Consider the following 26,476-nt stretch of genomic DNA (forward strand, 5'->3'; position numbering starts at 1 on the left):
ATTTATTTATTTATTTTTAAGTTACAGGGAATAAAAATTTCAATAATAAAATAATTTCAGCAATTTGACTCTAACGCAAACTATAGAGACCAATTTTGAATTGAACCCTATCCTATTAATAACCCACAAATATTTTCCTTTGTGTTCATAAGAAGATATAAGTACGAATATTTTCCTTTGTCCATGTTGGAAATGACATGTTCTTATAAACAAAATCCAACAGATAACAGCTCAAAGATAACATAGTTTCATATTCTCTCCATAGAAATTAAAAGTAGGACAGCTATTTTGCAGGTAATTTAGGGAGAGTGACAAGTAATACATTGCATGGTCCACTCAACTCCCATATCAACTTTGCTTATTGGCCTTGAAACCTTCATGATTTTTCTCTGGTCAAATTCCGGTAGAGTTCATCAATTTGCACCTGCACAAACATGTAATTACCTTCCAGCACTCTGATCCTTGTGATTATTGTTTAATATATAGAAGGAGAAGAGAGAACTTCAATATACCTTATAGAACTCAAGAAGCTTGTTTCTTTTCTTCTTCAATGTTGCAGTTATCAAATCTTTATCAATATCAAAGGGGTGGGGTTCTAGAATGACTCCTTTGATATTTTCAAAACCTCTCAGCTAGTTCAATACAAGGTGGGAGATAATTTGATGAAACAAGAAACATTAGAACAAATTAAAAAAAAAAAAAAAAGTAGTCATCCCATGTTCAAAATATTACCAAGTTATACAGACATTGAGATGGTAGTCATTAATGTCTCTCAACTCAAACACACAGATTGCAGATTATCCATGTATTATTTAAATTTGAAGCAGATATTACCTTGTTTCTATCGGCAGTAGACTTCAGTTCAGATATCACATAATTCTTGAACTGATCAAGGGAACACAGTTCAGTGAATGAACTCATGTGACCATTTGAATATGCCCACTTTTTGGTGTTTTCTTCATGTGGTACAACTACTGCAACCAACATTGACTTAAAGCTGTTCCCATAGACCCAGATCTTCAAAGCAATGGGAATATTATCGAATAAATGGCTTGTTACCCATATAATAATAATAATTAAAAATAAAAAATAAAGAACTTGAAAATTAGCTCACATCTTCAATAATTGGACTGATACCATAAACATTTTCCAAATACTCTAGCGCAATATACTCTCCATGAGAAAGTTTTATAAGGTTCTTTTTTCGATCAATAATCTTAATAACTCCATTTGGAAGTAGTTCCCCTATGTCCCCTGAGAATGCCAAAGAATGACAACATCAAGATACAAACTATTCTTAAGTAAAACTAACTTAAAAGACTAGAAAGGAATCTGCCCCCAACCTGTATGAAACCAGCCATCTTTAATGGATTCTGTTGTTAATTCAGGATTTCTGTGGTATCCAGAAAAAACAGTCTTCCCTCTCACACATATCTCACCACATGGTCGCTCCCCAAGTGGATTGTAGCCCATCTCTGGTACCTCTTCCAGCCGAAGCTCATTGTACACAGCAACCGCACCAGCAGTACCAACCATGCACATCTCGTCAGGAAAGCAAAAAGTAGTCGGTCCACAAGTTTCTGTCAAACCTGAACCGCAATGCTTCAGATGGTTCAAATGTGTATAATTCGTGTGCGTGCTAGAAATTAATGATGGAATCACCGCTACGCCTACATGATAATCCAACCCGTCCCAACTAAAAACGTAATATGTCCGAAACAGAAACAGAAAGGGATGTGAAAACAACCTTGAATAAGTGGAAAATACATACAAGACATTCAATGACAACTTTAAAAAGTAGCATAATTACTATTAAAATGGAATAAAAAAAGAAGTCTTTACCGTAGCCTGTGATTAAAAAAGCACAGCAAGTAACCCGTAAGAATTCTTCCACCTCAGAGCTCAAGGGTGCGCCTCCAGAGATTATCAGTCGAATCCGACCCCTAACTTGGCTTTGACCTAAACAAAATTGAAATAAATGAAGGATAATAGGAAGTTGATGGAAGCTTTTCCTATGCTATTATAAAGATGCAGTATTATTAGGATACAAAAGGAAACGTAACACTTGATTTGTTGTAATGAATCCTAGGACCGTTTCACATGGATTCAAACAAAATTGAGTTGTTGTCAAGATGATCTAATGGCATACATTGAGATGTCACATGGTACAAGAGCTTATGAGCATCCGTCTGGGGCTAGATAAGGATCTAAAACAGATGTTTTTTAGGAGAAAAGATATAACCTTCCTGAATGCCAATAGATCTGCTAACGGCGCAGCATTTTTCTGTTTAAACCCTCTAGTCATCCAAAAACGTTTGCTGAATCATAAGAATGGCTCATTAATATCATAAAAGTGTCCGAAAACTTATCACAAAACAAATATGCTTTTCCATCACTATAAAGTGAACATATTGGAATAGATAGAAGACCAACTTACTATCTGTAGAGCATGCCAAAAATACTTCTCCTTACTGGATTGAGTTGCTGTAATGCCTGTAGTATACCTGAAATATGGATGAGCATCAGAGAATATGTAGTTTAACCAAAATAAATGAATTTACTTCGTTTTTGCTGAAAGATGACTAGATTCTGTACCTTCATGCACTCTTTCAAAAACTCGAGGTACCCCGGCAAAAACTGTTGGCTTCAGCTCCATCAAATCATCTCTCAATGCTTTAAGATCCTTCAAATAAGGAACCATAATTTTATACATTCTCATTGGAAAAGCCAAACAGTCATGAAAAATAATGGACCATTTAGGACTGAAATAGAGAGTTCTGGGTGCCAACATGTGGATATCTCTAAAGCAATGAGAAATTATAAACAGCATTACTGCCTCAATAGATAGCATGGTAGCAAACTATCCTCTACCTCCCCCGCCCTACCCTCCAAATCTGGTACACTAGCACTACGTACCAAATATTTATACGACCATCATCAACACAACACTGCAAACCCCAGCATTTTCACAGTATCCTGTCCCCACGACCATCATTGATCTCCATATTTTTATTCCTTGGCCCATAAACTATATTAGAACAATTAATTTTATTTTCCTTTATATTTTTTTATCTCATCTCATTCACTTTTTTTTTCCTGCCCATGTATGCAATTCGGATTAAAGAAGAAAGGAGGCCTATACTTCAAAGACAAGAAATAGTTTCAGCTGCATACCCCATGATAATAGCCAACAGAAGCACCCTTGTGAAAAAAATACTCTTCAATCACACGGTCAAGGATATGAGCCAGGGGCAGGAAAGAGAGATACACATCATCTTCAGTCATCTATAGAGGTTCAAAATTGCATGTGTTAGGAAAACAACAAAGAAGGGGAGTAAAAATTATAAATCACATAAAAGAATATCCAAGAAATTAACATATGAAAATTAATGATGACTACACAGCATATCACATGTTTTTTGGTTGACAGCTAGGAGAAAAATACAAACTGATACACAGATTGTGCACATAAAATTACTGGGGGTATTTGGGGCTTGTGCTAAGGATCAGGACTTGTTCATTATTATTTTGTATAGCTTGATCAGAAAATTTAACGAAAAAAAAAAAAGACATACTGCATAAAAATATCCTATCAGAAGTTTAAGAAGCATTATTTACCTTGTCTTCAAGTTGCCCCAAAAACAGGTCAGCCCCTCTAATAAAAGTTGCAATGTTGTCATGAGTTAACACAACACCTTTAGGATCTCCGCTTGTGCCACTTGTGTACATTATTGTGCTGATGTGGGAAGCCTGGGGTGGAATAATCTCCGAGGGGTTTTCTTTCCCCTGTGAACAACAAATTCTTAGGATCAACCACAACAGAAGAAAGCATGTCAAGCATTGAAGTGTTATGCTAGTGAGTGTGGATGAAACATTTTGTTCGAGTAAGTTAACCCAAGATTTGGTGATTTAATATCAAATCTTACAGCTTTTAGAGTGAAAAAATGAATGCAATTCCCATGGAAAATAGGTATATGAGAAATAAAAAAACAGATAGCATGAATTCCACTAAATTTGTATAAAATTTTTCTTCACACAATGCCTCCAGAGAGAGAGAGAGAGAGAGAGAGAGAGAGAGAGATCCATATGCATATATTTACATACTAGTATTATGTTTATTTACATCATATGCAGATTCTTTCATTGAAAAATACATTCAAACAAGACATTCAGAAACTGACCATATGGAGGAACTCATTCCACGAGAATGGTTTTATCCCAATGCCAGCTACTTTATTCTTCTCCTCCACTGCTAAGGAAGTGAAGCACACCATGACTGCAACAAAAACCAAACTCGATAGAATGTCTTCAGAGCAGCAGAATGCAATCTATTCAATCATTCTTACTTTTCAGTCGTTGAGCAGATCTACAATCAGGATTTAGTAGCTGCAAATGCAAGTACAATTGTCTGATCAGAACTATCAATTGCTTTTAAAGCTTGAGATAATGCGGTTACATATATATCACAGTAGGTCAAGTGTTTTTGAGTTCTCACTTCTTTCACTTTCTTATCCTGGACAAAAACAAAATCAACCTCCGCATGATCTAAAATAAAATTGACAGCCCCTGGCCCTGCATCCAGCACAACCTTAAGGACTTTGATTAAATTTTCTGAGATTACTTATTCAAAAAAATAAAAAAAGCCTTAAAAAAATAAAACACTTCAGAAATGGAATGTCAAATAGCTGCAGATGAACACACAAATGAATCAGGAAGCAGAAAAATAAGTGCCAAAAAGCACAATGCCTTTAGAAAATCCCAGACCAGTGTATTAGCAAGCAATGTACAATCAAGCATGGGAGCAAATGATCTAAAAGAGTCAAGATAGGAGAGTTCAACCAAAAAGAAGAATGGTCTGGGTAGTAGTGTAATACAGTGCTGTAATTTGGACCAGAAAGACAAACGAAAAGGAAAATGATACAGAATTCAATATTAAACCTGGCTGTCAAAGGTAGAGAGAATAAATGGAAATTAATCAGAGGGTTATTCCCTGGCAAAGCTCCTACTTAAACCAAAACAACGTATGCCACTAAGCATGGTGAATGGTGGATCCATCTCTTACGAGGAAAAAAATAAAGAGAATTAGTTTAAGCTGTAAGGTAAAAGACTCAATTCTGATGTCTTTTTGAGAGAAATAGAGAGACGAAGCAGCTAAAATTTAAGACAGAAACTAGAAAACTTGTCAAGAAGAAGGTTTATTACCAAGGGTATCGTAGAGAGGCACACAAACCAACCTGTGGGCATTGCAAGCCTACACAAAATTTGAACGATTTTTTCTTTGAAAAATATAAAAAAGAAATATCAAACAATAAAAGCAAAATCATTCAGACATTGGTGGGAAAAACAAGACTGGAGAAGAAGTCAAAACAGATCACCTCCATAGCAGTAACCCACTGAGGGCAGTTTGATCCATAAATCCCGACCCTGGAGCCCTGTCAAAGAATGTAAATAAAGCCACAAAGAAATGAGTCCACTGAAAGAGAATAGCAAGTGTTCAGATCACTAGCCCATAGAAAGTTAACACGTGGACTTACAGGTTCAGCACCAGATGCTCGTAATGCTGAACCAATATCCCGAGCTTCATCAAAAACTTCCTTGTACGTTTTCCAGACGTAAGGCCCAGCTAAACACCAAAACAAGTCATTAACCAATTACCAAAACTACTTAACCTATGCAAACACTACTTCCCAAAGGATGCCTACCTTCCCATCAACAAACTTGCGCCATCCAAGCATCCTATTTCCAGGATACTTTTCTACAGACGTACTGTAGGTCAAAACACTTAGATTGTCAAAGAAATGAGCTATAGAAAAACTGCTTGTATTTGAAATATTCCAAGCCGGAGGAACAATGCTGATATTTTGATGTAATGTAATCTATAAAGTTGCTAAGCATTGGCATGCACCAATTGTCAAAGATATGATATATATATATATGACCTTACCGTTCCCTTTTATTTTGATTTGAAAACAAACCATATGTGAACTGAATTACCTGAAAACGTCCCAAGCTGTAGTTATATTGGGATCAAGTGGAGGAAAATTGCTCCTGGAGAGTAAATTACGATAGGCTGGACCAACTGATGGCTTCCCATCTTGGCCTTCCCTTCCCTCCTCAATCTGAGCTGAAAAAATCTTCATTCTTCTCGAGTATGAAACCTGGAAAACAGGACAATCCGTATGTTGACAAAAATCAAAGAAGGTGCAGGTAAAATTCATGAGGCAACAACTCTAGTATTACGTTTGGACAGTAAGGTGATCTCATATATTCTGTAAATAATAGTAAAAAAGTAATGATAGAATATTAAATAGTAATGAATAATAATAAAAAGTAGATAAAAAATAATAATAAAATAATAAATAATAGTAAAGTATTATAATAATACTACCATTCAAGTGAAAGTGAACAGTAAATCAAAAGCAAAATATATATATATAATTATCCAAAAAATAGTTTATCTAGGATACACCGAGATACAAGAAAAGCGTTGTATTCTTTCTCGCTCAGTGTGGCGCATGCCATACACACGCCATTGCCGTCGGTGGCGGTCTTTTACCAATGTATCGAGTCTTCTAGTTGCTATTCTCCTATGTTCTTGTTTTCCCTAACCATCGATCAAGATGATGTGGTCGTGATAGTCTCCTACAATTGGACCAGATCAACAAAATGCAGCGCACCCCTCTCCACTACGGCACTTAGTCGTAGGTTTATAGTCTATTTATTCGACTATATTAAAACCGCTTTTGAGCGGCATTCCCTTGTGGGACTGGGATGGAGTCAAGCCTTTGACTTACCCTGTTTTTCTTTTTATTTTATTTTTATTTTGGTGCTGCTTTTTATTTGTTTTGAGAAGATTGTCGAGGACTCCCACCTCACTGAATCTTGTATCTTTGTAACCGTTTAGTTTATCTATGCTACGTTTAACTTGTTCAAAAAAAAAAAGAATCAGGATATTATTAGCGCTTCTCAAACTACAATAAAGTCTAGTTTCACCTAACAAAGAATCAGATTCGCAAACTGGGACCTGACCAATTCAGGACGTTACACATATAGACCCTTCAGAATTCTGTTTCAAGGATGGAATTAAGGAAATTGAGATGTTCTTCTGAGTCCCAAACCCATTTGATATTAAAGGAAAACAATAGGAAAATACTTAAATAGTTTATGATCTAATCTGACAAGAAAGACGGTTAAAAAAACAAAACAAGCGGAAGACAAATATGGCCATAAGAAAGTAGAAAAAAGAATGTCGTTTAAGAAGTCGAAAACTTATAGACATTATATTATAGTTAAATTAATGTCCAAAGTTGACCTAAACGATAAAAAGTAAAATTATGGCAATTAAGGTCCCGTTTAGAATTTGAGATCAATTTAATTTTAAGCTGAATCTAACATTCAAATACTCAACTCTCAAATCACTAAACTCATCTCAACTCAAAACTTCTTTACACGTAGAATCCACAACCTTTTTCAACTCAACATCTCTTTACACATAGGATCCTTAACTTTTTTTAACTTCTCATAAATATATTTAAACTCATATTAACATCTAAACACATTTAAATTCATCTTAAATAGACCCCACAAAACTTATTCTATCATCTCAACTCATTACTATTTATAAAAAATTCAACCCATCTCAGCTCAGCTAGGAGCCTAAAGCTCATTATTACGCACCGTAAATAAGGTTGAGGGGGAAAAACCAGCATGAACGATAAAGTTGATAGAATTGCCGAGCAATCTAGCCCGAATGCAAGAAACAATAAATTAGGAAGAAAATAAAAATAAAAGAAGGTTGCTGAACATTTTCACCTGACTGGCTGATCAATATGGACGCGAAATCACAAACCCAAATTAAGAAATCAACATGAAACATGAGCTATAAATATATACTTGAAAACTTACAAAGGCAGAATTAAAACTACATGCAAAAGCCCACAGTAAAACAAACAAGCAGCAAACGAAAAGGAAAGGAAAACAGAGAGAGCTAACAAAAAAGAATACTAACAACTCGTGCATGCCCAACTTAAGAAAACACGTGATGCCACGGCCATTACACTAGAATGAAAGGGTTTGACACGAACTAAACCTTGGTCCTTGGATTAAGTAGTACTACACCCTGAAACGGGAATTAATACAAGAAAGTTGAAACCCATTTGCCAAAATGAAACTACAACTCATTAACACAGACAAATAAGCGATCTTAAATCATACGTTTGCCGTGTTCACATACTGAGAGAGAGAGAGCGCTGACCAGAGCTTACAGTGAGAATGTGGAACAGAACTTAAGCATTGGAGCATTGGTGGTGGAACCTTAGAAGGAAAGGAAAACTGAATAAATGCGGAGCAGGAAAGTCAAGAAATAGAAATAAAAGAGAACTGCCAAGGGCGTTAATGAGTTAGTTGAGGCAGGTGGCTTCAGTTTTCAATGCTTCATGCTGTTTTTCATTTTTCAATTTGGAGAACCAAATAAACAGATCATGATCAAGCGCATCATGCACAAGAATTTGACGGAAGCTGGTGATAATTACTTGTTTATACTTTATATGTAACTTTAAAAGAATTAATTAATGATATAATTATAATTTTATAAAGAGTAAAAATTTTTGAAATTTCAATCACCATTTATCCTTATTCAGGTATGACATTATACACATATATGTAAAATAAATAAATAATTGAATAATTCTGAGATATATGTAAAAAAAATTATTTTTTTCATAAAAAAATTTATGTAAAAGAAATAAATGTAAAATTTACTGTCTTATAATTGTATTGAAAAAAATCTATTTATTATTATTTTATCATCATTTTCTCAATATTTTTTAATATAATATTAAATAATAAATTTATAAGTAAAATATAATAAATAATAATTATTTATTTTATATTATAGAATATGAGAATACAATGATAAAAAGATGGTCAGAGGTTACTTCCTTAATTGTAAAGAGGTTATTTTAATTTCCAAACAAAACAGTATATACGTACTTCTTTCCTTATATACACAAGAGGGCGGTGCTGACAAGGATGTATTTATTATTGGTCAATCGCGATCCTTCCTGTTATCTGTCTAAATCCTGTCCGCCCACAGATGACATTGCATTTTGAGGCGGCCACGACTGAAAGTACTATAATTACGCACGGATTGTTCCTATCGTCCTGTGGGCGTTTAGTGGAAAATGCTCCTTTATCCTCCACTTTATCCAGTCACTTTCATCAATTACGTATTTAATTTTTTTTATTTAATAATTAAAAAAATAATTTTTAATGTATTGATATATTTTTTATTTTTTAAAAATATTTAAATATATTAAAAAAATAAAAAATATAAATTTATGCTAAGCAACACACCCAACAACCATTGCTGGCAGTAATATAACATGACACTTTTAGGAAAATGATAAAATTATTATTAAATAATAATTTGTATACAATTATATAATAAAATAATATTATTTTAAATTTAATTTTGACTTTACTTTTGATTTGATGTCTCTTTTCTAAACAATCAGTCTAATTTTTCAGTAATAATAACCCTCCACTTAGAAGTTATCACTTCAAAAATCACAATAAACTCATGCTAGACTCATGCGCATGGGATAGCAATGGCAAAAGACTTCAACTGAGGAGAATTGCCGAACACTTCGCTTAGCCCGACCGTGATTCCAGAACATGTGTTTCCAGAACGAACGCTAAGCAAACCTCCACCACCACAAGTCCACCGCCACCCGTTCGCCAAGTATTCATTGTCCTCCTTGGCTGATTTCTCCTAATTTCGCTACACGAGTTTGTCGCCCACTATGCAAGCGTAGTTCTATTGCCACTAGTTCGTCGCCCACCATAGTTCGTCACCAACTAACGGTTGTTTATGGCTGACTCCAACAGCTTTGTTGTTGCTCAGGTATTTCTCCTTTTTTACATTATATGCCAAGACATTACTAGTATTTGACAAAATATTTGAAAGAGTCAATTTGTTAGAAAAAATAAACGAGGCCAGACGAGAGTTTTATTTATGAAAATATAAATTTCCATGGTAAACAGAATTTATCATGAACGTGCTTTGAGTGGGTTGGATTGCTCGTATCTGTAGCATGCATGCTTTATGACCATTCTCAAATGTCAAATTGATTCTGCCTAAAAAGCATCTTGCACTTGTGATTGTTCAGGTTTTATGTTGTCCATGATTTAGTGCCCTGTTTGTTGTGCTCTATACAGGAGCCCTTGTTTTAATAAGCATATTGCATATGTATTCTAGTGATTTTGCATAATTAATAAATTTATAATCGGGTGATTTTATATGGAATGAACCAATTTATAATCTTGATAGTAATTAACTTGAGGCTGAAAGTGTAGATATTCAATATGATGTGAATGTCAAAAATGGGATCAATGTCGAAGATAGAGTGAATGTGATTCTCTTTTTGAGTAGTGGTCCGTTAGAGCCATTCATTGATATGGTATTTGAGGAAGTCGAAGACGTCCAAACATTTTACAAAGCATATGCAAGGAGAAAATGATTCGCAATCTAGACGAATCATACTCGATTGTTGAAAGATGATAAAAACTCTTTGTACAGTAGACTATGTTTGCACAAGGGAATGATTTCAGCAGGCAAGTCAGAAAGACATAGATCGAATAATCCTTGAACATGCTGAGACAAAGATTTGATGTAAAGTAATAATGGAAATAAAGAAATATTGTGAAAAGTTGATAGTCAACAAGTTTGTGGTTGGAGATACCATATTTTATTTATACCGAGAAGTACTAGTTTTCTTTGTGGACATAGGGAAGTTACTAAAATCTAAAAAAAACTTATTATGACTTTTAATGAATCCGGTATACCGACAATGAAGATAATGTCAGTGTTAAGTAAAGATTCAGGTAGTGACTTTCATGTCGGTTGTAATGGCAATGATATAGAAAATTACTTGGAAAGTAAAAAGAGAAAAGTATTTGAAGATGGAGATGCACAAAGGTTATATTTCTACTTTATTGATCAACAACTCAAGGAACATGAGTTTGTGTTCTCCATGTAAGTTGATAATGATGGGTGTATAGGAAATTTTTTTTGGACTGATGCGCAATCAAGAACTGCATACCAATATTTTTGAGATGTTACATTTGATGCCACTTATCTGACCAATATTTATAAGACGCCATTTGTGCTATTTTCTAGAGTTAATCATCATCATCAGACCATAATGTTTGGTTAATGAAACGTCATTTGTGCTTTGTTAGTTAATGAAACGGCCGAATTATATACATAGTTATTGAGAATATGGCAAGAGGCAATACTTGGGCATACCCCTTCAACTATAATTACTGATGATGACAAGGCGATGACTAAGGCAATTGTAGATGTACTCTCAAATACAACTCATAGGTTGTGCTTGTGGCATATTTTACAAAAGTTTTCTGAACACTTGGTTTATGTATACAAAAAATTTCTGACTTTCAAAAGGATTTTCGTCATTGCATCTATGAGACAATTACTACTAATGAGTTCAAACAAGAATAAGCTTTAATTGTGGTGAAATATTTGTTAAGAGAAAATACTTGACTGCAAAATATTTACAGTCGACAAGATAAGTAGGTACTGGCCTACTTGCGTTCGACATTCTGTGCCAGTATGTCAACAGCTCAAAAGAATGAAAGCATGAATAAATTTTTCAAAGATTATGTTCGTTCTGAACACTATGGCTAGTGACTTTGTGCATCAATTTGAAAAAGCTATAGATGCACGTTACTTTAAAGAGAAAGAGAATGATGTGCGAACAAAATCTGTGTAGAAGATAATGAAGACACCTTTTAAAATTGAAGAGGTGGCGGCAATAGTTTAAACAATAAAGTCTTTCATGATCTTTCAAGATGAGCTCTTTAATAGTCTACGGTACTAAGTAAGAAAATTGTATGTGATTGGTGAAGCCAAGACATATGGAGTGACAACTCATAGTAAAGAAAAACCTCTTTACCATGTGACATTGGAGGGTGATGAAGGACATGGTACATGTATCTGTCATATGTGAGAGTTTATGGAGACTCTTTGTAGGCATATCTTGTGTGTTTTTTGGAAAAAAAAGAAGTTAAATAGATTGTCACAACATAATGTTCTAGACAGATGGACTATTAATACTAAGAGTTGACCCATTCTGGACATACTATATTTTGATAACCAAGTGAGGCAAGGACAAGATGAGTCTACGATGAGAAAAAATAAGTCAATGATACAACTTTATGACATTATCGAACTTGTATCACAGTTAGTAGAAAAATACAATCACTTCATACTTGCATTGGAGAAGTTTCACAAAGAGTTGCTTACAATGGAAGAGCATGTAGAATGTTCATAAACAGTGCCTACCAATGATGATCAAGTATTAAGAAGTCAAGTTGTATCGAATTTTTCACAAACGGTGCAAGATCCTCCACACCTAAAATTTTTTAGAGTGAAGAACCCAAAGGAAACACAAACAACAAAGAAAATATGTTATAGTATTTACAAAAATGAAGGACATGCTAAAAATAATTATCCTTCAGTGAGATATAGTAGTTTTGTAGTTGTTTGTATTTTATAGGTTTTTAATTAAAGAAGCTAATAAAGTTTGTTGTTATGTAGGGATTTTGGGCTAACAACTGACAATATATCAGAATATTTGGATTCACAGTGTAAATTTTCTTATATCTTGTATGTTATTTATTTCCTCCTCTTTAGCTAAATTAAATTGGTGGGAAATAAATTCTCTAATATTTTTTACTTGAAGTCTGTTGTATTATTTGATGGCATAGAAATGTCAATCTTACTCTTTGATGCGGCAGGACATGCCAAAACTTAACCGTTACATGGAGTTGCATTGCTTTAAATGAGGAGCTGAAACAAGCCAGGAAGGTTTTTTAGAATGGCGAGAAGAAGCTAAGGGTTTCGAGTAAGACGAGGAGAAGTCGAGGAAAGTATTTGAGGCAGAAGAAGAACGCTATTGGAACCATATTGTTAATTGTAACCATATTATTTAATTGTAGAGCAACTCACTTTTAGGAGAGTAATTGTTATTACTCTCAATGATTGGAACCATATTGTTATCATGTTGTGCAAATTAAACTGCTTTAGTCTTTGAACCATATGGCTAATTTTTTTCAGATATATTGTATTTCTATTGGAACCATCTTGTATTTCATTGGCAGTCACATTGTGGTGAAAATGCACTGGGAATTGAATATTTGATGACAAGTAAATTATGGTGATGTGCAATATTCAACTGTTAAGACATATTGATACCAAAGCAACTCCACACCGAGATAAGTAAACTTATTGTGATGTGCAAAGATCGAGGTAGATGATTGATGACACGCAAGGAAATTGGCATATGAAGTAAAATGGCCTAAATATGGTTCTACCGATTGCCTCTATGAATCTACCTGAAGGTGTAATCCATAAATCTGCATAAATAAATCTGCCTAAATAAAACATTCAAAACACTCAAAAATTACACCACAAACTGTCATAAAAAATAAATAAATAAATAAATAAATAAAAGTAGTCATTACATTAAATGGTTAAAAAAAGTACAACGGATTACATAAATCATAGCACTGACCAAGATATATTGTAATTTTTTGGATACTTAAAAATTACATCACAAACTATTAAAAAAAATAACCATGACAAGATTAACACTTTCAAGACTCCCTTGTACTCTTCTCCAATACTTTAAATTTGGATTCTCCGATGCGTAGCCGCTCATGAAGTACCATGTCGTTCCTCCATTTAGCTAACTTCAACGTCATCTTACAACAGTTGTTTTGCTCACTTTGAAGATCAATCCACTCAAAAAATTCACATTTTTATTCATCTTATAGTTTGGACAATTGTAAATTATTCTACTAAAACTATTAGATTTTCTAGAAATCCGTAACTTCGCTGGGCAACCACAATAGCAAAGTGGTCTCTCCAAACTAGATTTGTCTTCCCCTCTTCCAGTTCAAGAACTTGAACCAGAATGAGAACCCAAACTTCTCATTTGCTATCATCATATTGAAAAGTCATCCATTTTAACAATGCTAACAGAAGATGGTGCCCAAAAAAAAAAAAAAAAAAAAGATTCTGCAGCCATAAAAAAACAGATATCTATAACAGTAAATGGTGCACATTGGCAACTTATGGCTATATCCTAATCATTGATATAGTCACAATGTAATTCACTACTTGATGCAAAAACAGTCAATTCCCAGTGCATCTTCACCACAATGTGACTACCAATGAAATAAAAGATAGTTCCAATAGAAATACAACGTGTCTGAAAAAACAGTCAATTCCAAGTGCAAGTAGTAATTCACTGTTTTATCCCATGAATTAATCATTCATAATCTATACATTTGATGCAAAAGGATGAACCCATTTCAACTTTTGTAAGCATGCCATGTTTTTCAGCTAGCCCTTTTTTATTGTATGCTATCAAACAGATTCAATACCTAGGGACAAGGTCTTATTTTTTACTTTCACCACATGTAGAGCAGCTCACTAACCATTAAAACAGGATTCAACTAACGGTTTAAATATTAGAATTCAACACGCAAGCAATAAAATATTGATAGAAACTTGGATAATACTCCTACCACAACTAAAATGAACTAACGTTAATGGTCATGTTGTCCTCCTCACCCTATATATAATAACTCATCTTAAATTGAGTCACGCATCACCCAGCAAGACAAACTCCTCACTAGCATAAATAGGATTCAAAACAATTCAATATTCAATATGCTCTTAAAATACACAACCTTCTTTACACTCTGTGCAGTGACTTTACAAAAACACATTAAATAACAAAGATCTAACTCCTCCATTGTAAAAAACACACCAAAATCATAATCCATGAGACTTAGGGTTTCCATACATATCAATTTCTCGAGTTCACAATCACCACATTCAATAAATGAGTTTAGGGTAGGGCATACCAGAGCGGGTCAACTGTTTTCGTGAATGGCTTGGAGATAGACGGAGTGGGTGACTGTGTCGCAAGAGGGGTGTGTGAGAGTCGGTGCGAAGCTTCGAGAGGGCGTGCGAAGGAGGCGAGAGGGGGGTCAAGGCTGTGAGAGGAAAACCAGAGGGGGGTCGAGGCTGCGAGAGGAAAACTAAAGGAGGGGGTCGAGGCTGTGAAAGGAGGGGTCAAGGCTGCGAGAGGAAAAACAGAGGGGGGTGCGAAATGGGAAGGGATTTCGGGGGGGGCGAAGTGGGAAAGTGGTTTCAAATCTGATGCAGTGCATCCACACAATTATTGTGGTAGAACGCCTATGTGTCACAAATTTATTGGCGGGTTGTTATCTTCCTAAAATGAGCCCGACTGGTGTGCAGGTTAACTCTTAAATATAATAAAAAATATTATTATATTTAAAATTATCTAAAAATTGTAAATAAGTAGTTAGCCTATCACTAACCATCTTTTTGTGTTCATTACTTGTAATCAAACCGAAAATTACTTGCACACCAGTAATTTTCGGGGGTTGACGCTTGATATTGAATACAAGTCAAATTACTTGTAATCAAACCGAAAATTCTAATTGTTAGTAAAATGGAATAAAAAATAAAAAGTATATGTTTACATATATTATTAAAAGTAATATTATATATAATCGTAAAGTACATAAATACTATATAATTCTTTTGAAAAAGAGTAGAGTTTAATATTAAAAATTTAATTTCCTTTCATGTGGGTCCATAATTTTTTTTTCTAAATAATTGCACGATACTTGTATATTCATGATTGTAACTATCATTTTTCTATTTTTAGACCCGTTTGGATGTTGAATTAAGTTGGAATGAATTGAATTCTTTATAAATAATAATGAGTTGAGATTGTGGAATGAGTTTAGTAGGATCTACCTAATATATATTTACGTATATTTAAATGTTAAGATAAATTTAGATATATTTAAAGAAAATTAAAAAATGTTATGGGTTCCACATGTAAAGATGTGTTGAGTTGAAAAATGTTATGGATCCTACATGTAAAAAAGTTTTAAATTGAAATAAATTTAATGATTTGAAAGTTTAATATTTAGATATTAGAATCGGTTTAAAATTAGACTAAATTAAAATCAATTTAACTCAGCTGTTCAAATTATAAACGGGACCTTAATCAACCTGGTACACAATCTATTTGATCAAAATCCACAACAAACTAAAGGGTAGCGATACAAATTGTTACATGGTTGTATATAAATTGTTATTTAATAGTAATTTTTATTATTTTTTTAAAAATATCTTTGTAGTAGCCAGGTTTTGGATGGAGAAAAGTAGTCATTACTGACACAGTATACGTCTCTGTCCATGTCGCAGAAAATGCAGAACCCTACTTATTAGATGCTCTCTCCCTCGTCTACTGTGCAGATATCTATCGCGAATGGACTCTGTCTAGCGATGGAATTCCATCCATCCATTTAGAGCCTGCATGGATACTGCATCCATGTGATGTAATGATGGGAGGCCTTATTGCCTCGAGTAATGACAAAAGTATAATTTCTTAGATTTTAAAATACAAATATTTATATAAAGTAATTACTTTTATAAATTATTTTATAAAAATATTTATAATTTAAAATATAAGTGTATAAAAGAACGTAAGATTTCAGATTTTTTTGTTTAAGTGACTTTATTAGTGAAATAGCATTAGTACAAGAGTAGTAGTAGATCATATTATAAATCATTTCATCATAGAATCAGGTTACTTTGCCGCTCAAAATAATCCACTCTACTTAGCCGCATGTTCTATTTGATTTTTTTGCTATTTGTATTTTTTTAATATATATGTAAATATTTTTAAAAAATAAAAAATATATCAATACATTTAAAATTATTTTTTTAATGATACACTTGAGCAGTATCATTGGAGCAGCAAAATAGCTTTTCTCTTCATCAGATCATGCTTCTAGTACTTAATGGGATCCTTTCCATTATAAAAATCTAATAAACATGGTAGAATTTATATTAGAGGAATTTTTTCAAGTATTGTGCTATTAAATGCGCGTATCTATCATGTGATTGATATATCTTGACTGCTCTCTATTTTTTTAAGAATATGTTTGGATGTTGAATTGAATTAAATTCAGTTGAGTTGAGATGATAAAATATTGTTAAAATATTATTTTTAATATTATTATTATTTTAAAATTTGAAAAAGTTTAATTATTTATTATATTTTGTATTGGAATTTAAAAAAATTGTAATGATAAGATGAAATGAATTGAGATAGGTTAAGATTCCAAACGAAGCCTAACTCTTTTAACAGAAATCTAATATCCCTTGCTACTCCAAATTCCCGGTTGCTTTTTAGATTAGACCTTATCAATGCGCTCCAAATATTTGAAGTACGCGTAAAAATGAAGAGTAGTTTGTTAGATAAGATATAAATAAATACATTTAAAATTTTTTATTATTTAAATTGATGAGAAAATATAAATTTAATTATTTATATTTTATTTTAACATTATTAAACCTTCGCAACGGGAAAAATGATTCGATTAGATTCTTCAATCTGGAAAGTGTTTTCTAGCAACCTGTACATAAGTAACATATGATTACTAGTGCATATTTGTCAAGACTATTAGGCAATATAAACTCTAATTTAAGGTTTACACCACACACTATCTACGTAACATAATTCAAATCTTATAAATTAAATTATATAATGTGAATAATGTGTGGCTATAGAATAACAATTCTGGACAAGAGAATACACATGTAACACACGATCAGATGCATATGCCAAAGGGAAATCATCTCTTAAATGAGTGAGAGTACAGAGGTTATGTATCTCTAGTTTTCAAAAGACTGGCAGCAAAAGACCAACATAGCATCAATCGCTAATCACAAAATAAAACGTTCACAAGTCAAGAGGCAAAATGCCATCAAACACAGAGAGTGGCGTGTTAAGATTAGATATAAAAGAAAGGGGAGCCGTACAGAATCCATGTACAAGGTCAAATACAAACCTACTTCTTTCGGCACCAATCTGATGTGCTGTGTTAATAACTTCCGTACTCAGTTGTGCAGTGCCTCCAAGACAATTAAACAGCAGAGGGGGTTGGAGCAGGAGATAAGGAAGACAATAGGGGTTGTTGTGGAGAGGATATCATCCCAATTTCCAAGGGGCGGCAGCTGCCTTCTCAAAATCAAGGCGACCACTCTGAATGTCTCGATTGATTGCATCCACACGTATCTGCAACCTGGAAATTTCGTGTTTTTTATTTCTCAATTCTGACTTGATCAATGCATGTTTCTTCTGTAGCTCGGCCATCTGCTCAATAATATTGGCCATCTCTTCAGCCATTTCAGTTTTCTCACGATTACAATGCAGCATTTTACACTCCACATCTTTTGATTCACTCAGAATCCGCCCTTGCCCATCTTTAATTGAAAGCAATTCATTTATTCGTCCTTGTACAACTGTAACATCAAATCCATGCTTTTCCAAGTCAAGAAGACTCTCCAAATAGCCATCAAAAGTACTTCTAGGGTCATCTAGTCGCAACTTGGATATTTTCTCAACCAAACTTGCAAAAGTTACCATATTACCAATAGCCAATCCCTCACGATACTCCTCTTTACATTTACCCAAAGGAAGAAAATGTGGATTTTGTGGCATTGTAATGAATATTTCCATCGATTCAATTGCCTTCCAGACTGGCGAACTCTTCACAAAAGGCAACTTTCTATTCTCATCCAACATACACGCTGTGGCATCAGCTGCAGGAACTTGCCGCACAATATCAACTTGTTCTCTTGCTCCCTCGCATTCATCAATAGTCCTTCCAGGTGACAGTTCTGTGCAGAAGATAAATATAATCAGCACCTACTACCATAACATGTATGAATTAGCATGTCAAACTAGCTTTTACTTGATTCTTTGACACTCGTTGGACAGTGCAGCGTTCCAACGAACCATTTTGACAGAGGCTGATCATCATCATCCATATTGCCGGATGTTGCAACACTTGTACTGCCAACATCATTCGTTGTTGAGACATCATGAGGGTCTACACAATGTAAGCTATGGGTTCAGTTCCAGATGTCAGCAGTATAACATGAAAGCTATTTTTTCACCTAATTCAGTCCTTATGATGTTGTTTTCCAGTATGGAGGCGGAAAGTTGAGTTATCGATCTGCCTTGTCTTTCCAGCAATTATTCCCAGTTGGTTCATCCTTTTTCTTCATACATGAATCTCACAGATATGTTGGAGTAAAGGTCTTTTTGACAGATGTGAATACGGAAAAGTATAATGCAAGACAATGATGTTGTACAGTGCATATTTAAGTTTAGCAACCTCTCCTAGAAAAATACCTCACACAAACAAAGGAATCTAATACTCTATTAAACTGTTGAGGAATCATGGGAGAAGAGCCTTGGAGTGCCTGTTACAAAATTCTGAGACTCCATTCACTCTACTAGGGCTCATCAGCTATAAAATGAACGATAAAGGAAACATACTCATATCCATAGGAAAAATATGAAAGCCCCAGCACAACTAGGCCCCTGTGCTACCTTAAATTGAGCTTATTGTTTTAAGGGCTTTCTTTATTTTGTTCTCCTTTGACAAATACATTTTGGTTTTCTTCCCTGATGTTTGCAAAAACCTGTCATTTGTTTCAATATTTAGGTGCTAGTCTAATAATATCACTCAATCACTATCTTGTAGACCCTTTATAAGCTTCTGGTATCTGATAAGCTTCAGAGACTCCTTACTAGGGGCTGCAAAAAAGGAACTAAGATTGAACACTCCTCATACCTGCAGATTTCCCCCAGTCAGCATATCTGAAGCATCTTCTTGGGTTGGACAATCTTCTTTAACAGTTCCATCAGCAGCACCTCCAGCTCCATTCTGTTCCTTTCCTACAAATCATGAAGCCCAGTGGTTTTAGTAAAAAGAAGAAAAATCCAGCAATTATAGCTTGAAGTCGTCATATACCTTCCTCTGAAGCCTTTGAGCTTGTGACCACTACTTTACGGGGTCTTCCTCTCTTTCTTTTGATGCTGTTTCCTCCAGATTTCTGCTGATCTATCTCCTGCACAATAAGAACAAACATTCTAACCAATAACGCTGGGCTAAGTAAAAAACATAAATAGAAAAATGACAAATCATTACGGTGGACCTTCCACTAAATGTATTACCATCGTACCATGTCTAGACACAGACCCAAGCTATGTAGAAGATAAGCCAAACTTGAATCACTAGCAAGTTGAGATGACACGACCTGAGTATTAATAGCTAATTTAGATTATGTCAATCGAAATCATTGTCCAAAGCTGGAATCCTAAAATATTTTCTGTTCATCCACTTTCTACATTCACACAGTAGGCTCTAACTTAACAATTTGATAACACCATAGAAATCTTCATTTGTCCATTCAGAAGTTTTTCTTTTGGTTACACGTAATTAATTTCATCAAATCAACTTGGTTTGAGGGAACCCCCCACACACATTTACATGCTGCGTGTGCACCACACTAGAATGGCTATCTACTTTGCCACCAACAAAGAGTGACATAGTGGGTACTCCTTGAGCAGATTTCTTTTTTCTTTTCCTTTCTTTTCCCCTGACAACAACACAATTTTGCCTAGGTCGCACAATAAAATTAATCATACACATATTTGATCATATACTTCAGAGTTCAGGCATACATAAGATGAATCTCAGTACAAAACTTACCATTGGCCTATCTTCTGTCGGAGAATCTGTACTCTTCTTCTGATCTAAAAGCTGACCACAATTTCCAGAGTCTGAACCCCCCATCCCCTTAGCTTCTAAACCTATGATGATAGGCATTCCAGCTTCTTTACTTGCACCCTCGCAAACAATTTCTTTTGCAGTGCCACCACCTGCATGTGATATGACATAAAGATTCTTTGCTATAGAAAATCCAATCAATGAAATATATATATATATATATATATATGACCATGTTTACCTGATGCTGAAGACAGTGGGCTTTTTACTTTTGATTTCATCGATATTCTTTTCTTCCTTTTACCGGAATTTGTTTTTTCACTGTCTAATTGACTATGCTTCTGTTGCTTGGGCCACTGCACAAGTAAATACATTAACCCTTCAAAATGCATTATAATATTTCAGAACTCTTTCAGATCAATTACAGAACCCTGTGTTGGCTTTCCAAATCTCCAAGAGTGCATTTTTTTGTAAGTTCTTCAAAAGTGCATTTTGCATACTTTTTCAACTTCCTTGCCTTTGAACTTGAACTCTTGATTTGTAACAGAAACTTTAAGAAAAAGAAGTTCTGGATAGAAAAAACAGCCAATTGGTGAAATTTCAAGATGTGACCTAGTCAGGAATGGTAAATCATGTCAAGGTGGATTATGAATTGATCCCCTATTTCAATATGTTCATGTTTGTCTTCCCCTATACTTGGGCTCTTGCCTATTCTCATGATCGATAAAAAAAAAAAATTACCGATAAAAAAGAATATGTTCATGTTTGTCTTGATCAAAATCCTCATATAGGATATACAGATAACTGAAGGACTAATAGAAGAAATTCAACTCATGAGTTTCCTTCCCAAAAGTTCTTATATCAAGATATTCATGCTTCCCTTGATCATTGTGTACCTGGATTGTGCCATTTGAACTCTTTGTTGAAATCCTTATTGCTTATGAAAAAAAAAAAAAAGATAAAAAAAAGGCATGCAGTACTTGAACAAGTAAACTAAGGACAACGAGAAAGGATTCACTCACAACTTCCGTTGCATCCACAGCAGAAGGTTTATTGTCATCGACCTCAGAGTGTCTTGTTTTTTTACCTCCACTGTTTGCGGTATCCAATCTAGAAACTGCTTCAGTTGATATTTTCTTTCGCTGCTTCCTTAACTGACATTCTGCAGCGAATAACATTTCCCCAGCCGTTTTCCTTGTTATCAACCTTTTTGAAGGGTGCGAGTCTGTAGAATTACCATGGGGGGTGGTGGGTAGTTTCATTTTCTTCATGCTTTGTGTTGAGGTATACTGTGCTTCTTTTTCATCACCAGGACTTGAGAGTTCTATCAAGTTCTTTATAGAATTTGCAGAAAGAGGTGTGTTGTTGCCCATATCATCCTTTGTGACACCTGAACTTTCAACTTGAACGGTTCCCTCAGGGTTACTTGTAGTCTTAGCATGCCTCAAATGTTCTTGAATATCTGGAGCAAGCAATACTTCCTGAAACAAAATTCCGTTATTTAAGCAACCATTGATTAAGCTACCATTCATGCCACAAAAATTTCTAATATATCACTGTTATCTAAACACCAAGATTGCCCAAGTGACGGCATAATTCATCGCCCCATACCCATGGTCATTGCATACATCTCTCGGCAATTCATGCCCATATTTGTACCATTCGCAGAACAGAATAGTCAGTAACAACGCAACTGGAAGCAACTTTTTGGAAAAAAAAATTATTAACAACGAAGAAACCATGAGTACTATAACCTATAAGGAAATATACTTCTTCGAAACGAACATGGTTTGAACAAGAAACAGACCACCAAATACGAATTCCCTCAATGAATGCAGCTTATGTATCTGATCGATCTTCCATTTTTTTCCAACAAAGGGTGGGCAACCACTCTTTAGCACACAGTGACTTTGGCACACGTTAGAACATTGAGGGAGCCCAACATGATAATACCAAGGCATATATTGTACTGTCTATACATGAGAATTTAAACAAACTGATGGATCAAACCCCTTAATGCTTTACAAATACAAATAACTTATACATAAGCCCAATAAATCAAGATGTATGCATGAAAACGAAGGATGTTGGATTTTGTCCAACATTATGATTCTCGGAAAACTTATTAGCATTAGTCAAATGATTCCATTTAAATTAGTAATGATAATAATAAAGATGTATAATGAGTAATCGAGGAATTAACCAAAACTACATTTGACAGACTAGATAATGTCAAAAACAACACAACTGATGAGGGTTGAACCAATCAATTATGTTCACCCTCCAAAGATATCCTCAAGTTGACTGGATGCATTGCATTATATAGAAGGACAGAACTTTTCTGAACCTCTTCATTGGAAATAGTTTATCCACAGAGACTATAGAAACAACATTAAGCTCAATTTAATAGGGAAGGAAAACGTAGAATTTACATCATAGAACATGTATTTGGGAAGAAGAGATGAAAAGAGAGTAAGGCCTCATTTGGTTACGGAGTTCAAATGAGATGAGATGAGATATTTTGAATAGTAGTGAGATTTTTGAGTTAAGAAAAGGTGAGATGGTTTGTAAAAAAGTGTATGTTTGGATAGAAAGGTGAGATGAGATGATTTTAGATTTTTGGAGATTTGATAAAATGGTGGGTCCCACTACTATGAATATATTTTTAAAATATATTAAAAACAAGTAGAACAATGGCATGGGAAGGGGAGGCATAGGATAAAATTGGGGATTTGATAAAGTTGACCATAGGATTACTTTGACTTTTCCAAAAATTTGTAGTTGGCAGGGGAAGGGAGGCGTGAAGAAGTGAACTGTCAGAAGGGTCAAAAGTTTGACTGAAATCAATGTACAGTGTAGAGATATACAAATGAGTTAAAAACTTTACATTTGGGCGTTTGGATACACAAATAAAACAAACCGTACAACTCAGATGAGATGGTTTGTGTTTTATCTGTGTATCCAAACTGGTCCTAAAGATTTAAAAAATAAATAAAAACCCCAACCACTATAAGTAGCACTCCCATCAGTCAAAGCTTTCATTTGAAGCAAGCTAAATATGTATGTTCACTACTAGTGTGGCTTGCTTCACCTGTGTTGCGGAGTTTTCTTCTTTTCATCTTGTTACAGAGAGGGCTTGCCCTCAGTTGAGGTGGGAATGGAGGGAATTTCTGTCACAAAGCATTCAGTCCAGCCACATGTTTTGCTACGGTTACGTTGTTCAACCCCAAACTCATTACACTGCCAGCCCTCCCCCCAAGTCAACCTGAGTGTGTGTGTGTGAGAGAGAGAGAGAGAGAGAGAGCGAGAGAGAGATGAGACATTACCTGATATCTACTAACCCATTTCCCATCTTTCCACACCACACGAGGCCTTATATTTGATTGATCGATTATCCTATCCTCATTCGCATGCTTGAAATAGACAAGATACTTATCAGTAATACGTCTGGCAATCACACCAGCTCGCCAAGCAAAGTCACAAAATGCATCCACTTTTTCCAAAACATCATATTTTTTGTCTGCGTGAGGAGGTGGAGGAGAAAGCCGAATATGGAGCAAATCTAGAGTAATGCTACCAAAATCAGCCTCAACACCATTTCTTGAGCTCTTATACTTCACCAAAAATGTGTCATCCCTGTTATCTTTAATGAGAATTGCAGGGAACCAAGCATCACATAAATTTTCTTTTTTGACATTCACTTCTACATCCATTCCTGAGCTAAAAATTGAACCTGTCTCTTTCTTTAGAAATCAAATTATCAAATCAGGCATATGGCAGAAAATTTAATCAAATATCTTCAGCTATATCAAACGAATAGTGAGCAAAGAATAGGACTCCCTGAGGCTTTATAACAAACAAATAAAATTATTCACCCCAAAAAATTTGCAAAGCCGCAAAAGTTGAGCAACAGGCTAAAATTAGTACATCCGGTACATTACAAAAATATGGACTTGCTTATATACATCAGTGAATATCTATATTTGTGCATTAGAGATCTTGAACAATCACCTGCAACATATGGAATAAGTTTCGTGTGAACTGAAAAGTAACCTTGAACTCTAGAGAACATCTGAACATCCCCATTTATTCACATTACATACTTCTACATAAAGTATTTAGACGATACCATACCCAGCAAGTTATTCAACGCCCAACTCCAGTTAATAAATCACTACAACCCATTAGGAAAGATAACACATATATATTTTTTCATCGGCAAATAAGAATTATATTAGGCATAGAAAGATAACACATTATTTTAACCGTCACTTCTATGATTTGAATTGTAATCTATACAGTTCACGAAATTCACAAACTCACAATATTGAACCCCATCAAACTTTAGCAGAGAAATCAATAAATAATCCTCGGAGCATTAAAACCACCTTACACTTACACCAGCAATTAATAAATCCAAAATAGCACCCATTAACAAAAATTCGAAATTTTGCACCAGAATTAGAATAACAAATCTTCGAATTAAAACTAAAATCCAGGTAAACCCGCACGACATACCTGCTTTTCAGGCCGAACCCACTCCCATTGAGCCAGTCTAGGTGCACCCTCAAATCTTTTCGGTCAAACTCAATCACGTCGGGTGGATTCTCGAAGAAAACCCTGTACTTCGAATCTCCCAGAACTTTGACTACCACGCCAGTCCACCACCCATCCCTACAATACGCACCAACAACCTCCCCGTGCTCCAAATCCTGGGCCGCGACCTCTTGAGGAGGCAAAGGCCTTATTTGGGCCTGATTGACGTACTCCTTGAGCTGCTCGGACAAATCTTCAGTGAGCAAGGTCCGGTATTCGACCCTTGCCTTCTTGAGCTTCTTGGGTGTAGGGAGCTCGATTATAGTGGCCACATACCACGAGCCCTTGAACCCCGGTTCGTCGTTGGTTACTTCGACCTCGGTACCCAAGCTGAAGAGATGGTTCGACTCGGACTCGCAGCTGCTTTCGAAGCACCCCATTTTGTGGTGCCCTGTGTCCGTGTATGATGAGGATTGAGAGAGAACGAACAGAAGTCAGAAGATGCCTTTTTCGGTCAAGGGTGAGAGACTGTATGGCTTCGGGAAATGGGAGGTGAAATCATGTTAGCGGGAACCTTTTTCTTTTGAGAAATGTATCTGTGCCGTTTGAGTTATATCATTTTTGTTTTTTTTTTTTGTTACGGGACTTATGTGATTTAGTAAATAAAAAGATAAAATAAATTTTAAATTTGTGTATTTATATTTTTTATATTGATGTTGTTTTATTTTAAATATGAATTTTTTATTTTTTTTAATAAACCATGTAACACCGCATGAATAAAATAAAATGAACAGTAGCATAACAGTAACTTTTTCCTTTTAAATTGCCTGAATCAATAAAATCTGCGATTTTAATGAGAAAATATATTATTCAGTACATTTCATAATTTATTACAAGCAGTAATGATTAATGAATAATAAATGGTTTTTTAATCACTTAGATTTAATAAAATATTAAAAATAACAATTAATAGCGTAATAAATATTAAATAATAATATTTTTTAGCATTTTATGAAATTTTATATTTTAAATTTATTAGTGACTCTGGGACACCAACACCATCAGACATCAGTTGATAAACACAAAAACAAAACATCTCCGGTTTGTATATACAAAATATATCATCTCATTTTATTATTATAATTTTTTTTAATTTTTATACAAAATATAATAAATAATTTAATTTTTTTAAATCTCAAAATAAAAATTATATTAAAAA

At 34.5% G+C, this 26,476-nt stretch overlaps 2 protein-coding genes across 2 annotated transcripts; both read right to left on the reverse strand.

Moving 5' to 3' along the window:
* Nucleotides 1–186: 186 nt before the first annotated feature.
* On the reverse strand, nucleotides 187–8,265 carry LOC121260512 (long chain acyl-CoA synthetase 1-like). The gene is given in 21 exon segments (XM_041162421.1): nucleotides 187–424; nucleotides 513–632; nucleotides 835–1,017; nucleotides 1,115–1,254; nucleotides 1,344–1,589; nucleotides 1,843–1,944; nucleotides 1,947–1,959; nucleotides 2,243–2,318; nucleotides 2,438–2,504; nucleotides 2,596–2,683; nucleotides 3,175–3,285; nucleotides 3,619–3,786; nucleotides 4,182–4,276; nucleotides 4,347–4,386; nucleotides 4,496–4,572; nucleotides 5,203–5,251; nucleotides 5,376–5,432; nucleotides 5,535–5,623; nucleotides 5,699–5,766; nucleotides 5,995–6,165; nucleotides 8,210–8,265. Coding segments are annotated over 20 exon segments (1,983 nt in total). The 5' UTR covers nucleotides 6,141–6,165; nucleotides 8,210–8,265; the 3' UTR covers nucleotides 187–376.
* A 9,563-nt stretch (nucleotides 8,266–17,828) lies between these two features.
* On the reverse strand, nucleotides 17,829–25,816 carry LOC121260234. Its single transcript, XM_041162071.1, is given in 12 exon segments — nucleotides 17,829–18,698; nucleotides 18,701–18,820; nucleotides 18,895–19,032; nucleotides 19,783–19,886; nucleotides 19,963–20,059; nucleotides 20,174–20,248; nucleotides 20,704–20,873; nucleotides 20,963–21,077; nucleotides 21,744–22,202; nucleotides 24,048–24,464; nucleotides 24,733–24,793; nucleotides 25,240–25,816. Coding segments are annotated over 12 exon segments (2,784 nt in total). The 5' UTR covers nucleotides 25,698–25,816; the 3' UTR covers nucleotides 17,829–18,128.
* Nucleotides 25,817–26,476: the final 660 nt, after the last annotated feature.

The sequence above is a fragment of the Juglans microcarpa x Juglans regia genome, chromosome 4D, assembly GCF_004785595.1.
Source record: "Juglans microcarpa x Juglans regia isolate MS1-56 chromosome 4D, Jm3101_v1.0, whole genome shotgun sequence".
Classification (NCBI taxonomy): domain Eukaryota; kingdom Viridiplantae; phylum Streptophyta; class Magnoliopsida; order Fagales; family Juglandaceae; genus Juglans; species Juglans microcarpa x Juglans regia.